Source organism: Corvus cornix, chromosome 10 (assembly GCF_000738735.6).
Source record: "Corvus cornix cornix isolate S_Up_H32 chromosome 10, ASM73873v5, whole genome shotgun sequence".
Classification (NCBI taxonomy): domain Eukaryota; kingdom Metazoa; phylum Chordata; class Aves; order Passeriformes; family Corvidae; genus Corvus; species Corvus cornix.
The window spans coordinates 305,792-332,639 of record NC_046340.1 but is presented as its reverse complement, the minus strand read 5'-3'; the positions used below and the strand labels follow the sequence as shown (position 1 = coordinate 332,639).

General features: G+C 36.1%; 1 protein-coding gene across 6 annotated transcripts in view; it reads left to right on the top strand.

Annotated features, from left to right (window-relative positions):
* Window positions 1-26,848, top strand: part of UNC13C (unc-13 homolog C) — a 135,053-nt gene that overhangs the window by 38,496 nt on the left and 69,709 nt on the right. For all 6 annotated transcript variants that reach the window (XM_010391192.4, XM_010391191.4, XM_019280971.3 and 3 more), the window contains 7 exons: window positions 993-1,064; window positions 6,141-6,360; window positions 10,304-10,531; window positions 12,453-12,594; window positions 19,323-19,492; window positions 20,335-20,450; window positions 21,870-22,033. In XM_010391192.4, coding sequence (XP_010389494.1) covers window positions 993-1,064; window positions 6,141-6,360; window positions 10,304-10,531; window positions 12,453-12,594; window positions 19,323-19,492; window positions 20,335-20,450; window positions 21,870-22,033 — 1,112 coding nt within the window. The remainder of the gene's footprint in view (window positions 1-992; window positions 1,065-6,140; window positions 6,361-10,303; window positions 10,532-12,452; window positions 12,595-19,322; window positions 19,493-20,334; window positions 20,451-21,869; window positions 22,034-26,848) is intronic.

Sequence of the window (26,848 nt, the reverse complement as noted above, 5' to 3'; positions counted from 1 at the left end):
TATGGTTGATATTTTGCACAGTGGAATAAATCTTACCTGTTTCTGTCAGTCCAAAAGGATTACTGATAGCAGAAATGATATTCAGATTTGAATTATTATTTGTAAGACACACAGAACTCATTTCCCCAGGGGCCTTTCTGATCATTAGACTCACTAGTTAATTCTCAAGGACCCATTTAAATTTCTGGGGTGTTGCAATAAGGAATATAAAATTTCCTTGTTTATTGTATATTAAAATTACTTTATTTTCAGTCCCTTTGTATGTACTGTACTAGAGCAAAAGAGTTTATCTCTACAACCAAGTGCCTTGTCTTCAGAGCCAGAAGTTGTCCATATACCATTATGTGGCTAAATGAGGACATATAGACACGGAGTTCTGGTCTCTTTTCCTGTCTCAGATAACCAGTGTGTTTCTCCATACATATCCAGTGTATTAAATTAATACTGTCTTTAAGGAAAATAATTCTTTAAGGTTTCTGGAGGTCTTTTATTTAAGACAAGTAGCATTTTATATGCGTACACACAGTTTTAAAATGCTCAGTGAGTTACAAAAAATTATCCAGACTGACAACTTGAACCGTAAGACTACTGCAAAATGATCTCCCATGTTGCTGCAGGCACAGTCAGCTTCCAAATTAGGGCAGGATGCCTATCCTTGTACCACATTAATTCGGTTGGTAAAGTGGAAAAACAGTGACAGCCTGTGGTTTAAAAAAACTGAGTCACAAACCTCTGAATAACAGGTTTTTTATTAGAAATGGCAGTTCAGCTGGGCACTGCTGAAAGGAACAGGAATGATGATGGAAAGTGTACTTGCATTATGTACTGAAACCTTAAAAATTGTGAGCTGCAAACATGAACTAAAAGTTTTTATATCTTCTACAGTTTTGTTTACATCCAGTAGCGTAATTAAGTACTATTTGCCTTCTATTAGATTCAACAGCTGATGTTACTTGTATAATTGGTAACTCTTTTGTATTTGCCTTAAACAGACACTTGCAGCTCGAAAATCTGGTATTTCCATGGCCATGCTCAACCGGACCTCCATAAACACTGATGAAATGGTAAGTGTTTTCAGTGACAGCTTTAAGTCTTTTAAATAACAGAGAAATTTTTGTTCAAAGATCTCTAAAAATTATTTCAGCCTTACAAACTACAAACTGGATGAAATTGAGTGTATTCCACTTATTGTGTAGGAACTTCCAGGGAACATGAGCAGAATTTGCTGCCTGACCCACAGAAGCAAGACCAGGTTTGCTTGTGCTGACTCACATCCGTGACAGTCAGAAGGGTCTAAACAAGAAAACTTTGATTTACAAAACAGTTATTTGGGGAAGCCTTTTATTTTAAATTATCCAACTGTGCCATGTTTACCTGCAATCTTTCATCATCTTTCTTTCTTCATCACACTGTGAGTGCAATTAGAATGACAGGACTCTGCAAGATGGGTTTTTCGTGATCATTTTTTCCCAGTCCTTATAGGTGGCTGGAATACTATATGATTTTTTTTTTTAAAATGTAGCTCATGTTAATAGCATATGTGATTCTAGAACAAATATTTAATTTAATCAAGAAGTAACCACAAGAATATTTTGAAAAAACATATTGTCATAGCGAGTAAAATGTGTGAGTTATGGTTTTCCATTACTGATTTCATTTATATTTAGCAAAAGAATTTTTTTTGAAAAACCGAACAGGTGCTTTTCTTCAGGAATACTTAGTGTGATCTGAGAAGATTTATATGACTGAACTAAGCAAAAGCAATAATTTGAAGAAATACAGACGCATTTTGTGTTCCTCAAATTGCTACATAGCCTTCTAAATGTTCATACATAGCCTTCTAAAATACATTCTATTCTGAAGAAAAATGAAGAGTTGAGTTTTTCTTACACTGTTGTTAAGGTCCAGAGCAGGAGAATGGGAGAACAGAAAATACTGACAGGTGTTCTGGGAACTGGAACACATAGCACAAATATTCACCCATCCGTCAGTCTTAACAGGTTTATTGTGAACTGTCTGTGCTTACATGGTAATCACCAAGTTATGATTTGGTGGTGCTCAGGGATGGATTGCTGAGGTAGAAAACAGCTGGTGTTTGAAATGTTCTTCCAGTAGGGGCAGTAGTTATTTTATTCTGCAATCTCAAAATAGCAACAAAGGTTGATAGAATGGAGAACAATGGGATCTTAAGAAGAAGCTCAAAGCTGAGGGAAAATAGTAGAGAAAAACTTACGGAATCCAAGTGGTACAAAATAAAGACTTTTTCATCTTTGTTATAGCTTGTACAAAAATACAAACTATAACAGTAAAAGACCCTAAAATACTCCATATACTTTACTAAAAGATGTTTACTAAACAAACAACATTATGTATTACTACCTTTCCTTACACAAAATACAGATTCAACTATTTATTTAAATGCCTTCTCTCATATGAAATCTACCAGGCTCTGACTTTGACTTTGAAGGGCTAAAGTTGCAAGTTTCAGAGATAATACTAATTGCAAACAACTGCAGGACAAGAAAGAATAATTCGGACTGCACTTCCAGATTCTTGCATTAAGGGTCCTGTTCAGGAGGAAGAAAGAAGGCAGCAAATCCCAGTGAACAGCTCAGTGCAAACATGTCTCCAATGCTTGCCATCAACCAGACAAACTACTGAATTCTGATTCAGGAGAATTGGAAAGGAAAAATTAATTTGAATGTATTTTTATGCCTTTATACTCTTTGGCCTCCATTTGAACCATGCCATGTGAAAAACTGTGTACCAGAAATAGTTATTTCTTAAGAAATCTTGAAATAAAAATGTAAGTCCAAAGGCAGACAGCAAATGTCATTTAGACACAGGAAAGTTCATTTGATGAGAAATGTAAAAAGCTAATTCAGAGAAGTGGTGAATAAGAGAAGCCAGTCCTATGCCAGCCCCCACTACACATACCAAAGGGCAGGGAGTGCTCTTGCACAGATAAAGGTAAGGGTACAGCAGGTAAAACCTCTTGCAAGATATTTAAAACAAGGGAAATGCACTACTTTTCTACTTGGTCTCTAAGTAGTAGCCAGCCAAACTTAATAACTTAGGGCATCATTACACTGGGTAGAGCAAGATTTGAAAACAAAAAGGACAGACATTTTCAGGCATAAAAGAATTCTCCAGATACTCTCCACAAAATGAAGATGTGAAATGCAGATGAAGAAATCGAGTCACCAATGAAAGTTAAGGAAAAAAAAAAAATGCCCTTTGGGCAAGTTACTCCTCTGATTAAGGTTTTTACCCTCCCTTAACTTTTTCTGGAGGGAATATTAGTGACTCTGGTGGGTGTGGGTTATTTGGCTGATTAGATTCAGTATGAAAATTCTTTGAACTAATGCCTTTTATTAAAACTCAAGTGCCACCTATTCAAAAACTTACATCCTGAGGTTAAGGCTTTGAGCTTTGCCAGCTGTCACAGCTATCCTTGTGGTACACCACACACATGACACAGTGAATTTGTATGTTCTCAAGCACAGATCCAAAGACATCTTAAGCAGTGTAATACTTAGAGATATGCTTTCAGTTGAGTACCCATTTAATTGCTTTGTTGAACAAAGAGCTGCAAGTTTTTGAAAATAATACATCAATGACATGGAAAAGTATCTTAAGTGGTATATGACAGAAGTGAATTTCCCTTCAGAGGATAAGCAGATAACTAAGTAATTCTCCTATATATTAGTAGTGTTAAATGTTGCCAAACCAGTTATTAGTTTTGTAGTTAGATTGGAAGTTATTAGTGCCATGTTGTTATGCTCTGTAATTCATATAACAGAAACATTTAAACAGAGAAGAGTAATAGGAGTGAAAGCCTCCAGACAGTAAGAGAAATAAAGTTCTTCTTTGCAATTTGCCTTATTAATAACAGGGGAAAGAACTTGTTCAGCAGCAAAACCAATCTACAAATTGTGTCTTTCAGCTGAAAACTTCACTTACCCTCAAATGTTTATTTTAAGGCCTGTTGAGCTCTGCCATTTCATTTCTTACTGACATTTCAGAAAAAGATAAAAGTTACTGGCAAAATTCTAAAAGTATTTATAATGTGAAAAAACTTTGAAGCTGAACAGGGCGAAAGGGCAGGATTTGTACTGAGGCTACGTGAGTGCAGGAGAGGGAGAGTGTAATCAGTGGTTTCTGAGAAGCATGATTCCTCAGCAAGCTGTATAAATTCACTTCAGGTTGTTTTGAAGTTTTCTTTCTGGTCCCTGTAACATGGAAGGCAAAAGTGGAGAAATGTACAAAAATGAATTCTCCAGAGTTAGGTGGCCATTACTATCACAGTCCTCCTTAGGGCCTGCCAAATCAAACTGGTGCACACCTTTGCTTGCTTTCAGGGAAGTTATTAGGATAGGCTAAGAAGCACCCTGGAGAGCAATTCAGTATTTGTTTTTGTCTTTTCTGCTGTATCAGGTTTTTTCTTGGTTTGGTTCTACAGTGTTCTCAGAAGTGCTCAGATCAAATGTCCATGAAATGTCTCTCCATATATCTTTGGCCAGGCTTCACAGGATGGATATTGTTTTCAGCAGTAACTATTAACTTCACTAAGAGCTGTTGCAGCCTAAACTACCTAACGTTTGGGTTTGTTATTTTTAGTGCTTGGCCTGGTGAATCAGTGGATTTATGGCTACACGGTACTGGTTTCCCCACAGTAGCAAAAGTCCTTTAATTGATGACTCTGTGCAACATTATGCAGATATGCACACAAAAACGGGTATTTGATTTTTGCCAGACAGTCTGTTATTAGCAGAATATCTCACAAGTTTGAGTAGGGATGCAGGTGCATAAAACCAAGACTATGTCAGCATATTTTTAGACAGGTTAATATCTTGCATATGGCCTACAATTACCATAGCTGAATATTAAAGATAAGGAAGTGTTAACAAATGCTTAACTGAATAAGTCTGCCTTGCTTCCTATACTGTCAGAACCGTGGCAGTGATGTTAAAGCACAAATAAACAAACCACACAAATTCCAAAATGTTGTTTCCTTGCTACAGCTGTATAGCCAGCATTAGAGCTACCACGTGTTATATCCACACCAGAGGAAAACATGGTAGGACAGGCAGACTTTCAGAAATATCCCGTTGTGATATCTTTTTTAATATGGTTTCTTCTTTCTAAAAGAAAAAATTATTCATTTATAAGGGAACGGATCTAGAACTTTTAGTACGTTCCTGGCAGTCACGGATGCGTTTAGTGAACACCCACCTCCTAAAACAAACACAACCAACCTAAGCTCTTATTTTTGTGTGGTGACTAGTGCTCCCCTACAGGCTGCTGAGCTCTTCTTATTCCCAATAAATTGCCTGGACCTAGAAGATCTGGGTGCCTGAATAAGAGATCAAATAAGCAAACCAGACCATTGTGCCCATATAAGCCAATGTCTTATATGCAATACTATAGGGACTGCTTTTGCATCCTACTAAGCACTAAGGAGCTGAGATTGAGGTTGTTACAGTACTAATCAATAAATAGCTAATAATTGTTCTTGTAGCAGAACTAGTCAGAGGTCTTCAGCTGAAACAGCCCAAGAAATGGGTTTGGATTTTTGAGAGTATGGGTCATTCTTATCTATAGTAAAAAGCAACTTGATGCTTAAAAATGAAGTAGTGAGATGCTATTAAAGGAATACAAATAAAATTGAACCCTACAATTAGCTTGCTTTTATTTGATGAGATTATATAGACACCAAGTAATAAAGGATGGTGTTGTGTATTAATCAGAAGGCATTTTGTGCCGTGTGTCTAAGTTCCTACAGGAAGTAATTAAATATTCAGAATTTTTTAGGTAGCCACTTAAAATGCCCCAATGAATGTAATGCTGATGATTTTTTCTTTTTCTGCCTTAAAATATAAAAAGATAGCAACTTTGTGTTGAGTAACTTGATTCCAGCTTAACTCTGCTGTTTGTGTAATCAGGCAAAACAGTCATCCAGAGTTCTTTTGTCTTCAAAATGTAAACCAAAATGAGTAAATCAGCATTTTGAAAATCAGTTCATACTTCTATATATATTCTGATTTTGTAACATTTTAAGTGTAAATGGCATACCATTTAGAAACAGTTCACTTGTGTTAAACAACACACCTGAAGTATTTCTTTTTCTTACCCAACAGAAAATACATGTCTTCAAGAAGACGCTGCAGGCTTTGATCTATCCAATATCATCAACTACACCTCATAACTTTGAAGTGTGGACAGCTACAACTCCCACATATTGTTATGAATGTGAAGGCCTCCTTTGGGGCATAGCCAGACAAGGCATGAGGTGCACAGAATGTGGTGTCAAATGCCATGAGAAGTGCCAAGACCTCCTAAATGCTGACTGTTTGCAGAGTGAGTATTTCCTGACGGCTGAAGTGTTGTATTAGTTCACATCTTTTGATTTCGTGTGTACACTCAGCTGTATCCTGAAATGCAGGACCAGATCACCCAAAATCAGTGAAGGAGTGTTGATGTTCATCAGTTGAGAAGCTAGCCAGAAACTTTATGGAATACCTACTGTTAGTTTTGCTTTTGTCCTTGAAACCTGTCAAATGTTGCTGGGCATTTACAAAGTAATGCTTGGTAACTTCAGTGAATTATTTACTTTCCACTGCCTATGCCAATATCCGGAGCAATTTATTACTTGACATAAACCCTCTTTGTTTTACTTAAGTCAAAACACAAAAAATGTCAAAGGAAATATTAAAAAAAAATTCCTGCTACTTACTGTAGTCATATTGATGTGCTATATAATAGACAAAAATATGTAACAGTGAGTAGGCTCTTTGCACTTCGAAATATTAAACCCTATATGCATAAGGGGAAAAAAAATTTAATCAGTAAGCCATTTGGCACTAAAATTAAGGCAAAACAACCTTTTCTTTCCTTTTCCTTGCCGTTGCCCAGCTTGGTTCTGGCCACCTTGCATTCTCCTGAGAAACTGTATCAGGTGTATTTAAATGATTCTTAAATTACAACACAGTTATTAAATGAGATTCTAAGCAATAGAAAATCAAGATCTGCAAATTTTCTGACATTCTGATTTTGGAATGGAATGGGCTTTTATTATGCCGGAGGTATGCAATGCTGTTCACTGTTGATATGTTCCAGAGTTCTTACATGTAGGAAAACTACATAGATATTTCACTCAGTTCCTTCTTCTTCTCACTGTGTTCTCTGTGTGAGGAGCTGTCACGAGGGATGGATGCTCAAGGTTCGTGCTGTTCAGGAACTAATTAAAATTTCCCAGAGCAACTGACCCCATGGAGATTAAATTTGTGATGAATTTCTAAATCAGACTTCCTAACTGTGCTTAATTGTGATTCTGATCTGTGGTTGAAACTGGGCTGTTGTCTGCTGGTCCGTATCACCAGCCCAGAAAAAAAAAAAAAACCATAAAAATGGTTCAGAGCACCATGATGCCTTTGAGTTTTTACAGATATATATGAATGATAAGTCTGAGAATATGCAAAAAATAAATAGTGTTGGCAGTCATCTGTGGTATGAACAGTCTGAAAACATTGAACAACTGAGTCTTGAAACAGAAAAACCTCTAGAAGGCAAATTGCAGGTAAAATATTTAAGGGATTTAATGCCTAAGGGATCCCACTCTTCTCATTAGTATGCAAATGTTTCTGAGCCTTCTGTCATATTTTTTGCATCAGGTTAATTGTTCAGTGTTCATAGTATACTACTTTGAAGATGAGGTTCCTGTTCTTTGTTTTCCATTGAAAAAATGAATTGACCAATTGGTTAAATCTCTATTTCTGAGAAAGCTGATGACACTAACAGTGTCATAAAGTGAAATGTAGCTATTTTTATCACAGTCATCCTTTCGCCCATCTCATAATCACTAAGACGTATTGGCCTCCAAACTTCTGTGATTTATTTTTTTTAATATATAATGATTGCTAATATAGACTGTAGAGATGAATTCACATCTCAAGATCTTTGGGGTCAATATATAAACTTGTTCTAAATTAGATTTCGAAAACAAACAGTAACACTTTCATTAGATCTCTAATCTTCAATAAGATATCCCTTTCTAGTACTAGGTGCAATATTAAATTAGAATTGATTTCAATCATGTCAAGTTTGTATCAGTCCCTAGGGTGAAAGGAGCTTGTTAACTTCCTGTGCAATTGTCTTAATTAGTTTGATCAATACTGCGTGAAAAGAGTTGTTGATAGACAGCAGTAGTTAGTCAGCAACAGAGTAGATAGTCAGCAGCAGAGGATGTAAACACAGTTGCAATATAAGTAAGTGTGTAAAGAGAAAGAAATTTACTTAAAGGAAGTTGTATTTTAACACATATTTCAGTTTTATCTGTGCTTTCTCAAAAATCAGTGAGGTTTCTAACAGGAATATGTTATTGCCATCCAGATTGTGCCCATGGTTTATCATTCAGTTATGATGTTGCATTTCTACCTTTTAAGGAAGGGCAGAAAATAAGAGAAAATGAAAAAAAGTTCCCTCCTGCATCTTCTAAGAATGACCTGTCATGCTTTCCAGGCAGCTCATCAGTCATCTCTTCTGTAATAAAATTACTAGGGAACTTTTTAACTGGTATTTTTTTTCCATGGTAGCACCTAATTCTATTTCTACTTATTCCTGATTTTTTTAGTCTGGAAAATCTTAGTCACTAGAATTTTGGTCTTCCACATTCAGAAGGATTAGGTACTCTGACCAAGAGATTTTCAATATTTCTCAAGATTTAGTAGCCATGGAAAGCACCTTGAAGAAGCCTTTTAATTCAGCCTTTTGGCAGTCTGTGATCACTGATACCTGGTATTTCAACCCTCACTTTTCCAATCTTGTAACATTATGCCTTTCCACTTTACATCTCTCTGTATATATAGATATCTGTTGCCCTCAGTGTGCTAAGAAACCTTCAGACACATTGAAAACGGTAGAAAACAAAGCGTGTAATATTTGAGTTGTAAGGCTTCACTGAAATCTTATACTGAAAGATGACCCTTTCCAGCTCTATAGAGTTGATAATTTCTTCTTCAGCTATTGCAAGCTGAATGCCTCAACAAAAACTCCTTCAAAGGAACATATTGGTGATTGATGGTATTGTAAAGAAGGAACTCTGTGCTTCTTCAGTGTTGAAATATCTGAATTATAACTGCATAGCAAATTGTTCAACATTATTTTGTTTTAATTTTACTATTCCTTTAAAAGGAAAAGTAATAACTTTAATCCTCCCAGGATTTGAGGGTGGCTAGTTGGATGATGTTTTCATGACTTCCTGGAAGACTGCTGCTAATGGTGATTCTGACATTCAGTGTCACAAGCCTTTGAGTAGTGTTTAACAATATGAGCCAAAATTCAGCAATGCCTATAGCAGGTGGCACTGTGTCATTGATTATAAATTTTTTAGTATTTTTTATCTTGCTTTATATGTTAATCTCTACAAGAGTTGAAATAGCCTGTTTAGCACTGCAGGAATTTAAATTTTTGCTTCCTGCATTTGTAATACCCTTCTGATCATACAAGTCTGATGTTTCTTTTCTCACACCCAACTGCAAGATTGATATTTGGGGGTTTTTCAAGAGTATATTGTAGGGACATTGATGAGAAACCTTTTCCTCTGACAGACAAAGGACATTTTAATCAGGTGAATTTCACTTTGTTTTTTAAAGGGCCTCTGACATCAGTTACAATTCTTAGAGAGAGAAAAATCTCTCCAGAGCACTTCTGAAAAGAACTGTGAATAAAATCTGAGTATTTTCTGCCTGACATGCCACCACAGGCTAACAGAGTCTGGAAGTATTCTCACGTAGATAATATCCCTTGATCTCTTCTACCATCCCCATATACTCACTGAAATTATCAGTAATGACCGTTTTACTGGAGAGGGGAACCTCCCTGTTCCATACCTGTGATATATTATTTTCTTTGGTGGTCTCTCTTTTCCAAAAAGTCCGTAAGTTTAATACCACCCAAGCACAGGTGTGGTGTCCAATGATGGAGTTTTGAGATCACGTTTGTGCCTTACTGTTCACATGTTGAGATGTATTCACAGTACTGATTGGCACTGAATAGTATTGATTTAATAAATATTTTTAGGTATAGCACATAACACTGATGGCAGCTGAATATGAACCCCTCATGTTATACTAAATCAACTGATAATTTTACATATCACAGAGAATATATATGGGGTATTGTTCAGGTGAAACAAAGATCCTCCTTCAAGTCTTGCTGTACCAAGAGTTGACTGGAGACCCTAGAGAGGAAAAAGAACAAAGTTCATTTTCAGTAACAATGGTGACCTTTTCTCTCATTTCAGGAGCAGCTGAGAAAAGTTCCAAACATGGTGCAGAAGACAAAACACAGAATATTATTAGTGCTATGAAGGAAAGAATGAAGATTAGAGAGAAAAATAGACCAGAGGTGTTTGAAGTGATCCAGGAAATGTTTAGTATTTCTAAAGAAGATTTTGTACAATATACAAAAGCAGCAAAACAAAGTGTTTTGGATGGAACATCCAAATGGTCAGCAAAAATAACTATCACAGGTAATTTTCTCTTGTTCTAAGAGCTCTTTCTTTCCTATTCCTCTGGTTCAGGAGCAAGATTTTTTTATAAGTAGAGCTGGACTGTATGTTCAGTTGCATACTTGGTGCATCTACAAACAGTTGAATTTATATGATGCCACCTGCAAGAATTGAGTTTCAAGTTGCTAAAACTGCTTTATATTCTACTGCTCTAGGAAGGAAGATGAGTAAAAGTAATCTATCTCCTGTACCTCCTACCAATATCTCCTGTGTTAATGATGCGCTTTTTGCCATCAACTGCAGGAGTTACAGTTCACCAAAAAATAGGCTTTGAGTGCTTAAAAAAACAATGAGCTTGCAATTCCAGATCCCATTGGTTTGAAACTTATTATCCATTCATGTTGCTTGACTTCCATTTTAGTGATGCTGATGTTGTATAGTTCTGCTCACACTGAACATATTCCAGATGGCTTCCAGTTGCATTAGCCTGGTTGCTCATGAAGATTTCCAGGTCCTCTGACTTCAACATTTCAGTTTTTGAATTAAAACCTCAGCATGAATGGAGGCTATTCTGAAGGTTGAGGGGTGGTGCATGAAATTCAGAAGAATAATTACGGAATTTCGGGACTGTCACCAAGCACTAGGGACATATTTAATTCATATGCTTACTTTTAGTTCTACCTCTCAAGGATACTGAAGGCTACCTTTTGTTCAGGCCAGTATAATACATACAATTTAATCATTGAAGACTTTTTCTAGGCTGTCCATTAATTTCACTGCATAAGTAGGAAAGGGATACTTCCTTGCCTTTTTAGTTTCCCTGTGGATTTAGAGTGAATGGGGAAAACAAAATATATTCTTTCATTCCTAAGAGTGTTTTCAGAAATTGGATGTGTCAAAGAATAGCAGAATTTTACTTCTTTCACTGAAGTCAGCACATATGACTGACCCCACACTGAGAGCTGATCTGCTGAGCAAGGTGCCATTTTTAGGTAATCATTTTTCTGAGCATGCCAAGGGAGCTTCATTATCCAAAATGATTGACATTAGAGAATGTTAACTAAATGTTAGCACTGAGATGATTTAAATAATATGTGCAAAATAACAAAGCCAAGTGCTGCTGAATGGTAAGAGCCAGAGCAAGTGTTTTAGCTGCAGTTCTCTGTCTTTGGTAGGCTGCTCTTTGGCAGTTCTGCTTTCTCCTGAGATTTCCACTTTTATAAATGATGATGGAAAATCAAATTGTATGTATTTCTATTTGCCACTAAATGCATATCCATTAACTATACACCCACATTAACTGTCAGAAAGGATAGCAAATACATAAACAGTTGATTATAATTGATCTGAACTGTTACTATCTCTGTGATAGCACAGAAAGTATTCTAAAAATCACAGTTCATCTCTTAGGAGAACAAATGACAAATGATAGCCATGCCTCTCATGTTTAATTCCATAATCCACAGGGCGTATTTTTTTATATTATTGAAGGTTTTAATTTGGAAACTTTACTTTGTATCTTTGGAGAAATTTTGGAAACTTTATTTATTGGGGGGCAGGGAACTTTAGGGAACTGTCAGGCTTAAGACAAGTTACACAGCATTATATTCCTTGCCATTCTGATTAAACCAAAGTTTGAGAAAAGTATTTGAGTTATTTGTGAAAAGTATAAAAAAGTTTGGTGCTCAGTAGTGAATCTTTATATTTATTACTCTATTAAACTGTATTTTAAAATCTGATACAGTCCTAACTACCCTACAGAAGGGTAGTTAGACAAACGTCAGTCTCCAGAGTTACAGACATCGGGAAAATAATCCAAAAACCTTTCCTTCAGGAGCCCTCACTTTGAGGGCTTTGTTTCCTGTTGCTGTTGTCCTTCTCATTTCCTTCTTGGCAATAAAGGCTATGAGGGCTAAAGCACATTTCTCTCCTTTTGTCGCAGTTCTTTGTGCTCAGGGCTTACAGGCTAAGGACAAAACTGGTTCAAGTGACCCCTATGTTACTGTGCAAGTTGGCAAAAACAAGCGAAGAACAAAAACTATTTTTGGAAACTTGAATCCAGTATGGGATGAAAAATTCTATTTGTAAGTATAGAAAATACTGTTGATATTGATTTTTTTTAACCTACATTTAGGTAATAGAACTCTACCAAACGAAATATTGGGTTAATTTGAAAGTATGTTTTGTCTGTACTGTATGTATTCACAGCATTATGAAATTGGCAAGTTCTGAATGGAGAGAGCATCAAAGTTTATTGTGGCTTTATCTTATAATGACCACGCAGCTTATAATTAAGTCTTTTTGGGGATCTGTTGGTGGGGTCTAAGTATTCTAATCTTTAAGGGAAGTTAAGTAACAGTTTTCATACTTCAACCTTACATACTAAGTATTGTCAGTAGAAATGCCTTCCTATGTGCCAGATATTGGCCATGCAAGGTAAATGTGTGTATTTGACATCGTGATTCTCCAAGGTGTAACTGGGGAATTTGGTAGTAACTGGTGTGCTCCAGGCTCTGGGTTGGTGTGTTTGTAATGTCCATACTTTTAGGAGACTGAGTATTGTCTGAAAGTCTGATGTGGAGAGTATGGTATGATGGCATTGTTTAGTTATTCTCATATTCCTTTCCTCCTATAAAGAGGGTATAAGTTGTCACTATTCCTATCTACAAAAACTGTGGAAACAACTTCTGTGAGGGTTCAGGCATTTGAAATAGAGCCCTGTTTTCTTCAAGAGGCTGCAATGTCATAACATGACGGGTTACCTTCTTATTATCTAGCACTTCCCTGTTTTTTGACCAAAATCTGCTACCTTATTGAGGAGGACGTTGTTGTTTCAGTAGTGGGTTTGAAAGAGTTTTGGTCCAAGATGCTGCTTCTGTTTGTCTGGAAAAGGTACTAGGGAATTATTACTGTATTAAACAATGTATACCCATTCCTTTCACAGTTTCAGACACTTGTATTAGAAACTAATAGTTAATTCAGAAAAAACAGACACCTAGAAACTTTTTACTAGCTTCTTCTATACAGAAGTGTTTTCTTCTTGAGTTAATTGTGTTACTCTGGTAACAGTTGAAGTGTCATACCTCACTGAATGACTTTGAGTGACCAGAAGTAGGAGATTAATTACTTTCTTGCATTTAATTGTAGGAGCCCCATAGTGTCAAAAATGGGATGAGCAATTCAGCAAATTTGGTAGGAAGCTTTGAATGTATTTTCTCAAAGGCGTGAGCAGGGCTATAATCAAATCCTTGAAAACTTGAAAATATTCTGTATTTTTTTTCTCTCAGCACTAAGTATTACTATCATCTGCTGCCCTAGCAATAACGTTTATACCCCTCTCCCCCAGACCTTACTATAGCATGAAACTCCTGAGTGACTGCTTTGAACTGAAAACATTTTCCAACATTTTTATAGCACTTGTGCTTTCTAAAATGATCTCCCTGACTTATTTAATGCTTTGGATTTCAACTTAAAGTATATGAGAATTTCTAAATTGTAAATAAACTAAAAATGTTTAACCAGAAGATTAAATCTAAAGTAAATCAATATAACTAATTGAATCAGGAAATATTTAAATTAGGCTCTATTAGTGATATTTGATATTCCTGTTTAAAATCTATTATTAATCATCATTATAACTTTTAAATGATGAAGTGCAGAAATAAGATGTCTCAAAAATCTTACAATCTAATACTTACTTATTATACAAAAACATGCATTTAAATCTTCCCATCTGTTTCAAAACAAGGACTTGGAAAAAACATTGGCTCCCCACTGTGCATTTGCTCTGTCATAGCAAATGGAGCGAGGGCAGTGCTCTAGTTCTTAGAACCACAGGTAACCCAGATATGGTTGTATGGTAACAGTGAGAGAATGTTTCTAACAAGATACAGTCTGACCCTCTGCTGAATGGCCGTGGCATGGTGGCATAGATTTTAACAGAAGACCTCATAAAGCATAACTAAAATAGAGCTTTTTGGTGCATGAGGTAAAGAAGTAACTAGGCCACCAGATGTTCGTTTAATGGATGTACTATAGGTGCTGAGGGCTTTGATCCTTTCTCCTGGTGTTATTAGAAATGAGATAACAGAGAAGCTCTGGGGTTTCTTTTCAACAAAAATCAGTGATAGGAGAGTTTTTTCCAATGCCAGAGCAAAGGAAGTGTCCTGCAGCTGTCACCTTCTCTTTCTGGTTGAGTGTGGCATCTGATACAGGAAAACAGACTGCATTTTCATTTTTTTAGTTACAAAAATAGATATTTTGGCTGTATCATTTTCAGCTTTGTAGAAACCTTTAGATTGATACACTATAATAACTATGTTCAACAGGTCATTACTGAAATAGAGAAATCTGATTTTTTTTCTGATAGTGTTGTCTAGGTAAGCACACATCTTCAAATTGCTCTGCTGACTTTGCAGGTACCACATTTCCTCTGACCATTCATAAAAACCTCAGATAAAATTGTATAATACAGAAGTATTTTAAATAACTGGTTGATTATTTTGCATTATTTATCCTTCCTATTTTGGCTATCACTAAGACAGTATAAGGGCTCTGATGAATACCTTCACTGGATATATATTGCTGCCTTCAGTGCAAGAAAACATTTGCTCAAACTGATTTCAGTCATCCAGCTGTGGATGTTCTTTCCTTAGAATTACTTTAAAGCGTAGTACTTGCACATTGTTTATTCTGAAATAAATGATTAGTGGATTCATTTAAAGCAATATTTACGATCAGCGGCCAAGAGGACTTCACCAAAGTCCCTTTGTACTGTTATTTTATACATTCTTGATCAGCTGAACTGACTTGTAAAAAATAGGGTCTTCACTGTACCTGAAGATAACATGATTGGTTAGCTGCTTAAATGGTGCTCTAGTTTCCAGTGATATCTAAGCACAGTTTTGCCAGAATTGTTGAAATAACTCAAGGATTGCCTCATAAGCATGAGTATGTAACAGAGAATTATAATATATAAAACCAATTGAGTAATAAAATCCACACATTGGTTTATTAGATTCATGCATTCTTAAAATTCTTCAATTACCAGTGAAGTTTCTGAGACATTCTGCTAATTAAAATAACTGTATCTCACAGCCTCAGCCCAAATCAAGAGAGAACACCTCTAAGAAACAATTCCAATGATAAGTTGTTTGTTCAGTGACAATGTTTTTCAGTTCACAGTACAGCATGCATCGTCTGAGTCTTTTTTCCAAACTGCTGTCAATCCAGATTAATTTTGTCCAACTCTCTTTTTGTTATGACAGAGTAGAATAATGCAAGAAAAAGCATAATTAGTCTCATTCTACTTTATCAGAAAGCATGGCCTGTGACAACACTGCTAAAGAATTGGGACTGTCCAGACTAGAGAAGAGACAAGTAGTGGAGGTAAGGATGTCTTTAAACACATCCTTTCTCCTGCAAAGAGGAAAGGAATAATCTATTTTCCATGCTTACTGTTATAGTAGAACAAGAAGTAATAGCCACAAATTCCATTTAGAGAGGTTTAATCAGACTTCAGAAAAAGTTTGCCAACCGTGGGGCTAATGAAGTTCCGGAAGAGATTTCCTGGCGGACCATGGAAATGTGTCTGAGCACCTAAGAACGAAGTGGACAGACTTCTCATAGCAATGGTATGGATCTGGTTCTGGTTTGCAGTAATGGCAATATTAATAAAATTGAGGGTAATAGTAGCAATAAATAGCTTCTTCAACTTACTGAAGGTAGCACAGTATCACTTAGTTGTCATTTTAACACTGGGTGCTGATCTCTTAGAGGAGATGTACAATCAGGTCACACCAGTGCATTTAGTATTAAATTTACATTGGGGTACTATTGTAAAGATACTTTATTACAATTTTATTACTCTAGCCATTAGAATAAGCTGGAGTTCTGTGAGCATTATTTCATGTCTGTGTGGCATTCTGGAAATGCAGAAGTAATATAGTGTCACCAGATTGTTGGTAAATTACTAAAACTGTCTCTTCTGTCTTGCATCTGTGAATATACTGCAACTTTTCTAGTCTTCAGAAGCATCAGTACCTTCATTCTCTGTGTGCTCGAGAACAATTCATTTCTCATCTTCCTGTATCACACTTCTGTGAATGCTTTCACTGAGCATATAAAGTAGAGTGGCTAGAAGAGGAGCGCTGAAAATAGCACATGTTGTCTAGCTTTAATTCCCTGGGCTGATTTTTCTGGAGTAAACAGAAGTAGGAATTCCACCTAGAGCTTCTGCACAGATGTAACCAGTGGCTAAAGCAGAACATGCATGGCATTACATAGGGCTGTTTCTGTGAGTCTGGGCAGGTAAGTAGAATCATTCAGAGACAGTTCTGTAACTTTAGCAGTAAATCTCCCTGCAGTCACACTGCTGCAGGACGGGCCAGGAGAAACACTTGTACAAACACTCTTCAGTTTTTGAATCACAAATCCATGCTATTTTTGTGGTCTTGCACAGGAACATTACAAACGCAGCAGAGCTGACTCCGTGCTAAAGTTTCAACACAAAGATGAACATGAGTTAACACATTGGTTGTGCCAGGTTTCACTAACCTGAGATTAAAAGAGAAAAGGATTTTGAGGACAACTTGAGGATATCAGGGAATAGTACAGTCATCCTGACCATCTGAATAAATATTTCTTAATCAGCTAAGTGTATATTAGAGGGAAATTTGTGTTGTCTCAGGAAAATAAAAATATGGTGTTTGTGCTGAAGTACACAATGACTTGTCATGCCGCATCTGCCAGAGAATTAAAGCAGGAATAGGATTTGTATTAAAAGCACAGGTACGGTGATGAGGTTCACATAAATACCTCACCAGGGACCATCTCCCAGTGTCACTATAGAAATCCCTCGTCAAATATTTCTGTTGGGTACACAGCTAAATGCAATTCAGGACTCTAGCAATGTTAAGCAGTAACTCAGAGCTACATTTCAAAAAAATTAAATGGTTTCTGTGTTTAGCCTAGTTCCTTAAGGCAGCAGTGTTTATTTGATCCATCTGTATCTTCCTATATTTTGTATGTCCTTGCCAATAGCTTTTGAATTTTTCAAACAGTCAGAGAAATTTCACAGATTGCTTAATAGTATGTCTGTCATGTTCTATGAAAATACGTGGTCAGAGAAGCATGAGATCCTAACAGTGTCCTCAGTATGAGCTCTCCCCATAACAGGCACCAGGAGTTCACATGAAGTGGTAATTTATGAAAACCCCAGCTATGGGAGAAGATTCAGAAGGTGATTGTGGTTTGTTGGGTGCCAGGGAAGCCAGTCATAAGACAAAAGGAAACTGAGCTTTATTAGCTTTGCTAATCACAGAACAGTGTGCATTTTAATTACCAGAATTATCTGCAAAGTTACTATCTTGTGTACAGACAGACATAAGGTTTTCTGTGGTAGTGAATGATGTCACAGTGTGACAGAGTAAAAGCTGTGCATGCTATTTTTAGTGTCTGATTGGCCTTGACAGTAATAATACCATTTACAGCACTTTATTCTTCCAAAGCCCATTACCACCACTAATTAATTCTTAGAATACCCCTGAGAGGTGCTGGTTGGAAGAGAAGTTGGAGTATTATTGTTTTAACACTGGAAACAGAGACAGGTCACTGAGCAGTGATAGTGCTTAGAATAGAATTCAAGTAAAAACTTTTAGTCAAGTGTCAAACTAAGACCCTGCTGAAGATGAAAATTTGCTGTTACACTTTAAAGCCTTATTTAAAGATAAACAAATATATGTAATATATCAAATATTAGTGAATGGATATTAAAAAACATATTTAATATGAATGCACAAGTATGGCATGGATTTAACTGATGCCAGCTCTGTACTAGTCAAATGTCAGCAGGAAGTTTTTCACTAATGTAAACCTCTGCAGGCAGTGTTGGGATGTTCCAATCAAGTCATCAAAAGCCATCACTGACGAATAGGAAACAGTCCTCATTGTGCCTTACAGGAATAAGCAGTAATAGAGTTCCGTTTCCATTTCTGTGCAAATAACATGCAGGATGCAGCTGGGAGTAAAAATTTTTATCCACTGTGTACTGTGCAGATTGCAAGTGAGGCCACCTCATTCCCTCATACATCCAGCAGTTTCTCAAATCCACTCAACCCAGGAGGGGTTAGTAAGCCACTTAAATTTGCAAGAAATTTTTTGGAACGTGGCAGGGTCCCTACTCTTTCTCCTTACGAGGGAACGGAGGTCTTGAAGAACATTAATGTATATCTTTTAAAAAAAGCAGCTACTTAATTTCCTGGATTTTTCTCATGGCCTTTCTTGTCTTGCTGGGGTGTTTTTGCATACTTCTTGGTTTTTAACAAAAGCTTCCTGACACACACTGGAAATATTCTTTAACTTTTTCTTGCTTTTTATATTTATATTTATATTCCAGACTACTACCTTGGTAGTTTACTGTACATACTACATAGCATTCCTAAACAAATAAACCTGACCTAACTGTATCTTTCCTAAGATATTTGTTAAATAATAGCATCAAGAAGTATGCATTTTAAATTAATAATTTTAATGAGCAGATATTGACATTCGTAAATACAATCTCTATGTATATATAATTCAGTCAAGTTGTTCTCTCTGTATATATACTAATTCTCATATATGTAGTGATTGTAGTTTTGTCCCTGGCAATCTGGGATGGTCTTTTATTCCTCTGGATGTTGCAGGTCCTTTGTGCTTTGACATTTGATGCAGTTCAGCAAGTGCATGGAAATCGAGTTCAATGATTTAGACAGCACTACAAAGTAATATAGTTTATATGTCGCCCATGTGTGTTTTCTTTTTGTTTTTCCAGTGAATGTCATAACTCTACAGATAGAATAAAAGTGAGAGTATGGGATGAAGATGATGATATCAAATCTAGAGTAAAACAGCATTTCAAAAAGGAATCAGATGACTTCCTTGGGCAAACAATCATTGAAGTAAGAACACTGAGTGGAGAAATGGATGTATGGTATAATTTAGGTATGATTCTTACTGATTTTTTAAGACAAATTTAAGTAGAATCTTACAGTCTTTAACTTTCTTGAGTTCAAAATATTTAGCTTTGATACCAGTATATGACTTCTAAAATACTAAAAATTACAGGTTGGCTTGAAAATGAAAGATACAACCCCCAGTCCCTGTCCCCCTGTGCCACTGGCAGGGAAGAGGTAGCAAAAATCAGGAGTGAAGTAAACCCGTGAAGAAGGAAGGGGTGAGGGAAAGGTGTGTTCTAAGGTTTGGGTTTATTTTTCATTATCCTAATCTGATTTCACTGGTAACAAATTTATCTTCCCCCAAGTCAAGTCTGGTTTTGGCCGTGGAAGTAACTGGTGAGTCATCTCTCCACTGTCCTTCTCTTGACCCATGAGCCTTTCATTACATTTTCTATGGCCTGTCCAGCAGAGGAAGGGAAGTGACAGAGCAGCTTTGGTGGGCACCTGCCAGAATTAACCCATCACACTCAGACAGAGTAGTCCAGGTTGTTGCTAAAGTCTTCATAACTAAAGGAAAATAATAGTAATTAGTATAGATATCAGGTAGAAAATTAAAGTTATTTCAATTGAAAAGGGGAAAGCAGTAAGTAAATTGCTATGCAGCCTTGTTTGAATATGGGAGATGAAATAAGAAAGATTCTTTACTTCATAGTTAGATATTCTATTTCATGGCCTGAACCATGTGTGAGGTACCAAAAAACATTCTCGTTTTCAACAGCAGGACTCCCTGGCATCAAAAACATTAAACTAGAATCATTTATGAAAGCTTTTCATATGACGTACATGTGTTCTTGGTAGTTACTAGTGTATTATTTTTCTACTCTTCAGAAAAGCGAACAGATAAGTCGGCTGTCTCTGGTGCCATTAGACTGAAAATCAATGTTGAAATTGAAGGAGAGGAGAAAGTTGCTCCCTATCATGTGCAGTACACCTGTCTACATGAGGTATGTTGGAGAAGTTACAGTATAGAAGTTACTACTCAGTTGTTGCATGGATAAGGAAAAAAGGCTACAGAACATTAGAACACTGAAACAAGTAACTGCTGCTGTACTTCAGGACAAATTTATTTTAGATTTCCCATTCTGTGTTGCTGATGAAATCCCGGGTTCAGATACAAAGGCAGAATAACATAAGACCAACAGATTGTTCCTGCCAGGGGGTGTTAGAAAAAGAGGTTGAGCCAGATAAACTCTCCCTGTTCTGTTTTTTGATTTAGTACTTGGATGATCCATACGTGATTGCTAACATCAAGAATATACAAACATTTCTATTTTTTACAGAAATATACTGCAAAGGATTTCTTTTCTTTTGCAGTAATTCGTACTTTGGAGAGTGAGAAAAAGGAGAAGTACAGACAATATAAAATTTGATTTTCCTTTCATCTAGTTTGATTTGTTAACATTAAAAAAAAAATCATCACTGATAAATCGGTGTGTTTTCTGAGAGATTTTTTGTAATTGATTACTCTTCCTTCAAATAGTGATCCATGTAGAAATTCTACTCTGAAAATACAAGTAGTTTCTGAAAGCTGATGGCTGATATAAGGCTGAAAGTTCACCGCTAGCAGGTAGCCACAAAATCGCATTGTTCACCATTTGTAAAATCGGATGTTTAGGGTGTTTGTGCTGATAGATTTTGATCTGAAATTGCAAATGTTGGACCTATGAAGTAAATGACAACATTCAAATGCGTTAAGATAATCCAAGAGACAGTTTTGGACTAATTAGCAAAACCAAGTATTTTGAAGTTTTGGAGTTTTATTCAATCATTGAAAATAGGAAATAAAATCTGCTGTTTAGTTTGTGGGTACATAGGGAGCTAGGCTCCCTAGGTTAACCTCCCAAGGTTACTAAACCTAAACTTTATTGCACACTTTGCACAACTTGAGAGGCACCTGCGGGATTTCTGTTAGCTCCCTGGAACTTAAGGACTTAAATAATGAATTTGAAATTTATTGGTCGCAGATCCAATTAAAATTGAAACACATTATTATTATTATTATTGAAACACAAATATTACAACGTCACAATTTCATTCATTAACAAGGGCATATAAAAAAGTCTCTGCACTATTTTATGTTGCAGTCTTCGCCAGTTAACTGACAGGACTTTATATCAAGGAGATAGTGTGCTGAATCACAAGTCTGCTGACTAGTTTGATCCAGTCTTCAGAAAAATAAACAATTAAAAAATGGACTAACAATTAATATATTAATATAATATATATACATTAATATATTATTATATTTATATATTAATATATAATCATTATAATAAATATAATTAATAACTATATGTAGGATATATTTTCAGAATGCTACTTAAAAGCCAAAATTTCCTATTTGAAACATTTCTTACCTTTAGAATCTCTTCCATTACTTGACGGAAGTTAAATCGAACGGTGTGGTGAAAATCCCCGAAGTGAAAGGCGATGAGGCCTGGAAGGTGTACTTCGATGATGCTGCACAAGAAATTGTGGATGAATTTGCAATGCGCTATGGAATTGAATATATTTATCAAGCTATGACGTAAGTATTATCATGGCTCGCTTTCTGCCTTGCTGTCAACACCATGTTTGAGGGAAGTAACAAATTTCAAGCCTTCACGATTTCATTTGCCATTTCTCTTCCATTCCTGACTTAAACTTCTTGTTATCATTTTTGTCCATCTGATTCTAGTCGAAGTGCTTCTCATCTGCAGCCAAATTAAGATATGAGCATTTTATAAGCTGTTACTGTTATTACTGCTAATGCATTCCTTAATCGTTATGATACTGATATGTAGCAAGGTTCAGAAAGACTTCCCGTGTTCCAGATGTGACTGGGATGGTAGAACAGGGTTTCACAAGCTCTGTACTCTTTTCTAGGACTACGGAAATTATGGAACAACAGCAGTGTCTATAGTGAGCTTCTATAGTATATGCAAATAATTTGTAGAAGTCATTTTTAACAGTATTTAGACCTATTACTACACTGTCCATTCTGAAGTAGCTGTCTGAACACCTTAGAACACAGCACCATATAGCTCAGGGGCCTGGAGACATGAGATCCGTCATGTATTCTCAATTTATCCAGCAAAAAGTTTTCTGGTGAAAAGGGCTACATTCTGCTGGAGCTGTGGAAAAGCAGGGGACTCCAAATGAGTCCTCTAAATAAAAAAATGCAGGCTTTTTGTCTTACAGAAACCCAATATTATAGAATTTTTAATCAGAACATCTCTCATTTTTTTGCATCTCTTTACCTCCTAAAAAGAAAAGTCTTATTGTAAGTATGAAGGTACATAAAAATGTGAAGTTTTCTTTTTATTGCAGGATATAATGACACCACCTGCTATTGCAATGAGCTTGTCTTTCACTTTATATAGCGGTCTGTGAATTATTATATTGTTCATCTAAGAGAAGGGTAGAGGATTTATTTTGTAATATACACATTTTTAATGATCTTCCTTCAAGGAATTTACATGGTGTTCTACAGAATAATTAATGTAACTTGAGAGTTCCTCTGTTGTATACCTAAACTACGTATGGAGGAATTAATGTGTTGGCTTTCAAGAATATTTGTGTTTTCATGTTTAGTTTCTCTTTAGCCCTCTGTGATTAAGTTATGTCATTTATTGACTTAACCTGGTATTGTAGTTTTATAAGTTGATTTAAAATGTTATTGCATATTTACCAAAAAGTTAGTTATAGAGTTGTTCATGCTGTGTGTATCAAAATGAATTCAGAATTTTGACCAGAAATGAATTCTTAAGAGCTATTAATGCCAAAGGAGGGCTGTTATTAGCGATTTGCTTAAGAAACAAAGGGCTTATTTAACATTAGGCTTCTCTTAACTGTAGACCCAATACAGCATAGCTGTATTTTTGACAGACAACCTTACCTGTAAAGTTATTTTGAAGTTTGTTTTTCTTCATCTCTTGATGTATTCTAGTACTACAAAACTTTCCAGAAAAAGTTTGAAACTGGTTTTAGAAATTCAGATGTTGTCAAACTCAGCACTGCAAAAATAGCAATATAACTCATGTGAGTATATAAAATATTTTTTACTTAAAAGTGGCAGAAATTGATAGGTTATATTTTTTTACAAAGAAGATGCTTTATTTTTATCTCAGTAAATAGCACAATGTACAGATATTCATGAAAAGGAAGTAACATGGAGCTGGGCAAGTACTCCAACACATTTTTCAGGAGTCCTTACTCAAAAATTCTGACCAAGCCACTTTAAGTTTAAATGACCTATTTTGCCTTGTCCTCTTTTTGTTCTTGCTTTCTTCTATACCTTTTCCCCCAAATTTCCTTGATGTTGATGACTGCAAATCAGGTATCTGAAGGCAGATGAAATAAGAATGTGAATTCAATATTGGTAGTCACAAGAAATAAAAGCTAAGATTTCATTGTCCCCATACCCATATCCTTTTGTATTTTAAAATGTTACATGTCAATAATGAGCACTGCCTGTTTGAGGGGAAGGCCCCAGCCTGTTTAAGTTAGGAGTGAAATCAGTGATGAATGCAATCTCAAGCAATACTTGGAGAAGAATATATATTCATGTACATTGTTGTGCTGATTCATCTGCAGACATGTCTCAGAGCATTCAGACTTTGGGGAGAAGAGTAGTGAAGACTCTAAGTCTATTTGTCATGAGGGATTTTCTTTTGGACTGTTATCTGTTGGTTTTATTTCTTTTTATGAGATTACCTTTTTCTTCTGGAAAAATTTTAGTGGCTGGAAGAAAATGTACAGCTTCTTGATTTGGGAAATAGAATTATCAGATTGCATTTAGTAACAAAGGTCTCATACTAAAGCAATTTTCTACTGTACGACAGAGAGAGAATTTGAATGTAATCACTTTGCCCAGAGGAATATTGTGTAAGCAATTTTTGCTTGAGAATCTAGTTGCAGAGTACTTCTACTGCGTGTCTCATGATAATATTGCAAATTAAAACGTTTGTGTTTGTAAATGCAAAACTGACTATGCTTTAATACTCCATGATCCAGACCCCAGAGTGCATCTGCACTTCATCAGGCCACGTGAGTTTCAAGGTTCTGCTAATGAGGTGCTCATTTTGCCTGAATGTAATTTTTAGTGTTTGTATTTGTTTTAAGGTTAGCTATTGTATAAAGTTCTAATACCCAGTTAGTGATAAGCAGTTTTGACCCTTTTAAGTATGGATAGATGGCATATGCTGGAGTAGGAACATATGCCTTTCTGCATTTCTACACAATGTAAACCTGATTAAGTTCCCTAAAGTACCACTGTCTGAAACGTTTTGGCATCCTCTTTCGCTACAGCAATAAACAATCCTACTTGTCTATCATTTCTGGTTTATGATGGTGGCTTTGTCATCTATGATCCCCTTAATAAACCCTGAAGATTTCTTTCTAGCTCTCAATATTTATTTATATCTATTCCTTTAGAGCACAGAAATAATATTTCAAAAATATAGTCTTGATTTTCTAAATACGGTGAATATACTCATACTGGAATTTGGGTATCAGCCCAGAAGATATCACACAGGTGGTTACCTGTCTGCTCTAGTCATTGTCCCCAGCGAGACCTTTCTCACTAAACTTAGAAAGAGAATGAATTCGGGTGTGATTGCACCTCTTGCTGGAAGCATGCAAGTTTTTATGAGATAAATGTAGGCATTTTTCCCTAAAGATGCTGACTTAGGCTGTCTTACTCTCAAGATACAGATTACAATTGCACAGTTCCTGAGCAAGGAAATCTGCTTTAAGTTACCAGATGTGGAATTCATGTGAATAGAAAAACAACTATCGACCCAAACCAAAATACAACAAAAAGACTGCTTCTGTTGCAGTAATTGCAGCTCTTTGAAGTCTTGACTGAATAGGTTACATAATCCACTCTTCTTTCTTATGATTATTTTATTCTTCCACCCCTCATGGAGTCCATATTAGGAAAAGAAAAGAGAGACAATTACAGCTGTTCTTACATGGTTCAGATGAGATTTTTTTTTTTATAATGGGTAGCAGCCAGATAGACACTGTTAGCCACATGAATGGTACGTGTGACTCCCAGAAGTACAAGCATAGATATGTGAGACAATAGGGAATAAAATAGGTATCATAGAAAACAGGAAGAAAAAGTAGAAAAACAGCACAGTGATCCAGCTGGCCTTTATTTTGATGACTGTGGTGACTGATGGCAATTTATGTTGTAAATTCAACATCTAGAAGGAATCATACTGGAACTTTATTTACCTACATATATTAAGCCACCACTCTGCCACCAAGAAAAAGTAACCTTTTTCCTCTCATTCATCTTTCAACATATTTTTTTTCTCTTTAGAAGGCAAAAATCTGAGCACATATTGAAACAGTGTTTGACTAGACACTGAAATTACACGTAATATCAGCAACCTGAATTTACTGTGTTGTAGAGTCAAGTGCAATAAAAGCTCTATTAAGATCTTTGCTTCTTACTGGCAAGAGTCACCACAGGTAGAAGCTAATGATTCTCAATCAGCAACATAGCTCTCATTCCAGCAGGTTAATGGGTGCTGACTATGTCATCTTGTTCTCCTGCTAGTTTTCAATTAATGTGGCAGCACTGCAAAAAGCACACAAATTGCCCATTAAACTAATTTTTTATTGATAGCATTTGCTTACTGATGAGTACAGCACATCAATTAGACTTCTTTCTTCACTAATTCATGCTAGCAGAAATATTGGAAGAATCCCAGGCACTGCCTGTTGGTCAGGAAATTGCATAGTAAGGCAGTTGGAGCAAGCAGGCCTGATTTCAGACACTGCTGTAGCTTAAGCAGTGCAATATTGCTCTAAAATGTGAGACATAGCAATGGGTGCTGTGCCATCATGTGCCCACTAGAAATGGTTAATAACTCATGCTATTGGCTCCTGTTTTCAAAGACCTGCAAAAACAAAGATGGATTTACTTTGATTTATTCATTTTAGCAAGCAGAAGGAAGCCGAGGAGCTGGCAGGTCACTGATGACCTGCGTTATCAGGACTCTAAGAGTCATGACCCATATTGTGTACTTAATTGGTTCTGTGAACATTAGAGATTTTAATTAAACGATGGAAAGAAACAAAAATCTGTCACAGATGCTTGATTGTAATTTTCACTAACCACAATACAAGTGAAACAGTGCAGTGATACAATAAGGGCAGAAATTATACCAATAGGTTTAAATTTTCCTTGTGAAAAATTGGTACAATTTGGGTCTATTTTCAAGATAAGAACTCGGGACAGATCATGGGTAGCTCATTGTGAAATGGTCAGAAGAATCTACAGAAGACACCTTAAATGTTGACCCAGGCAATTTTTCTGTTGCCTGTCATGTTCCCTGAAGGCAGCTGA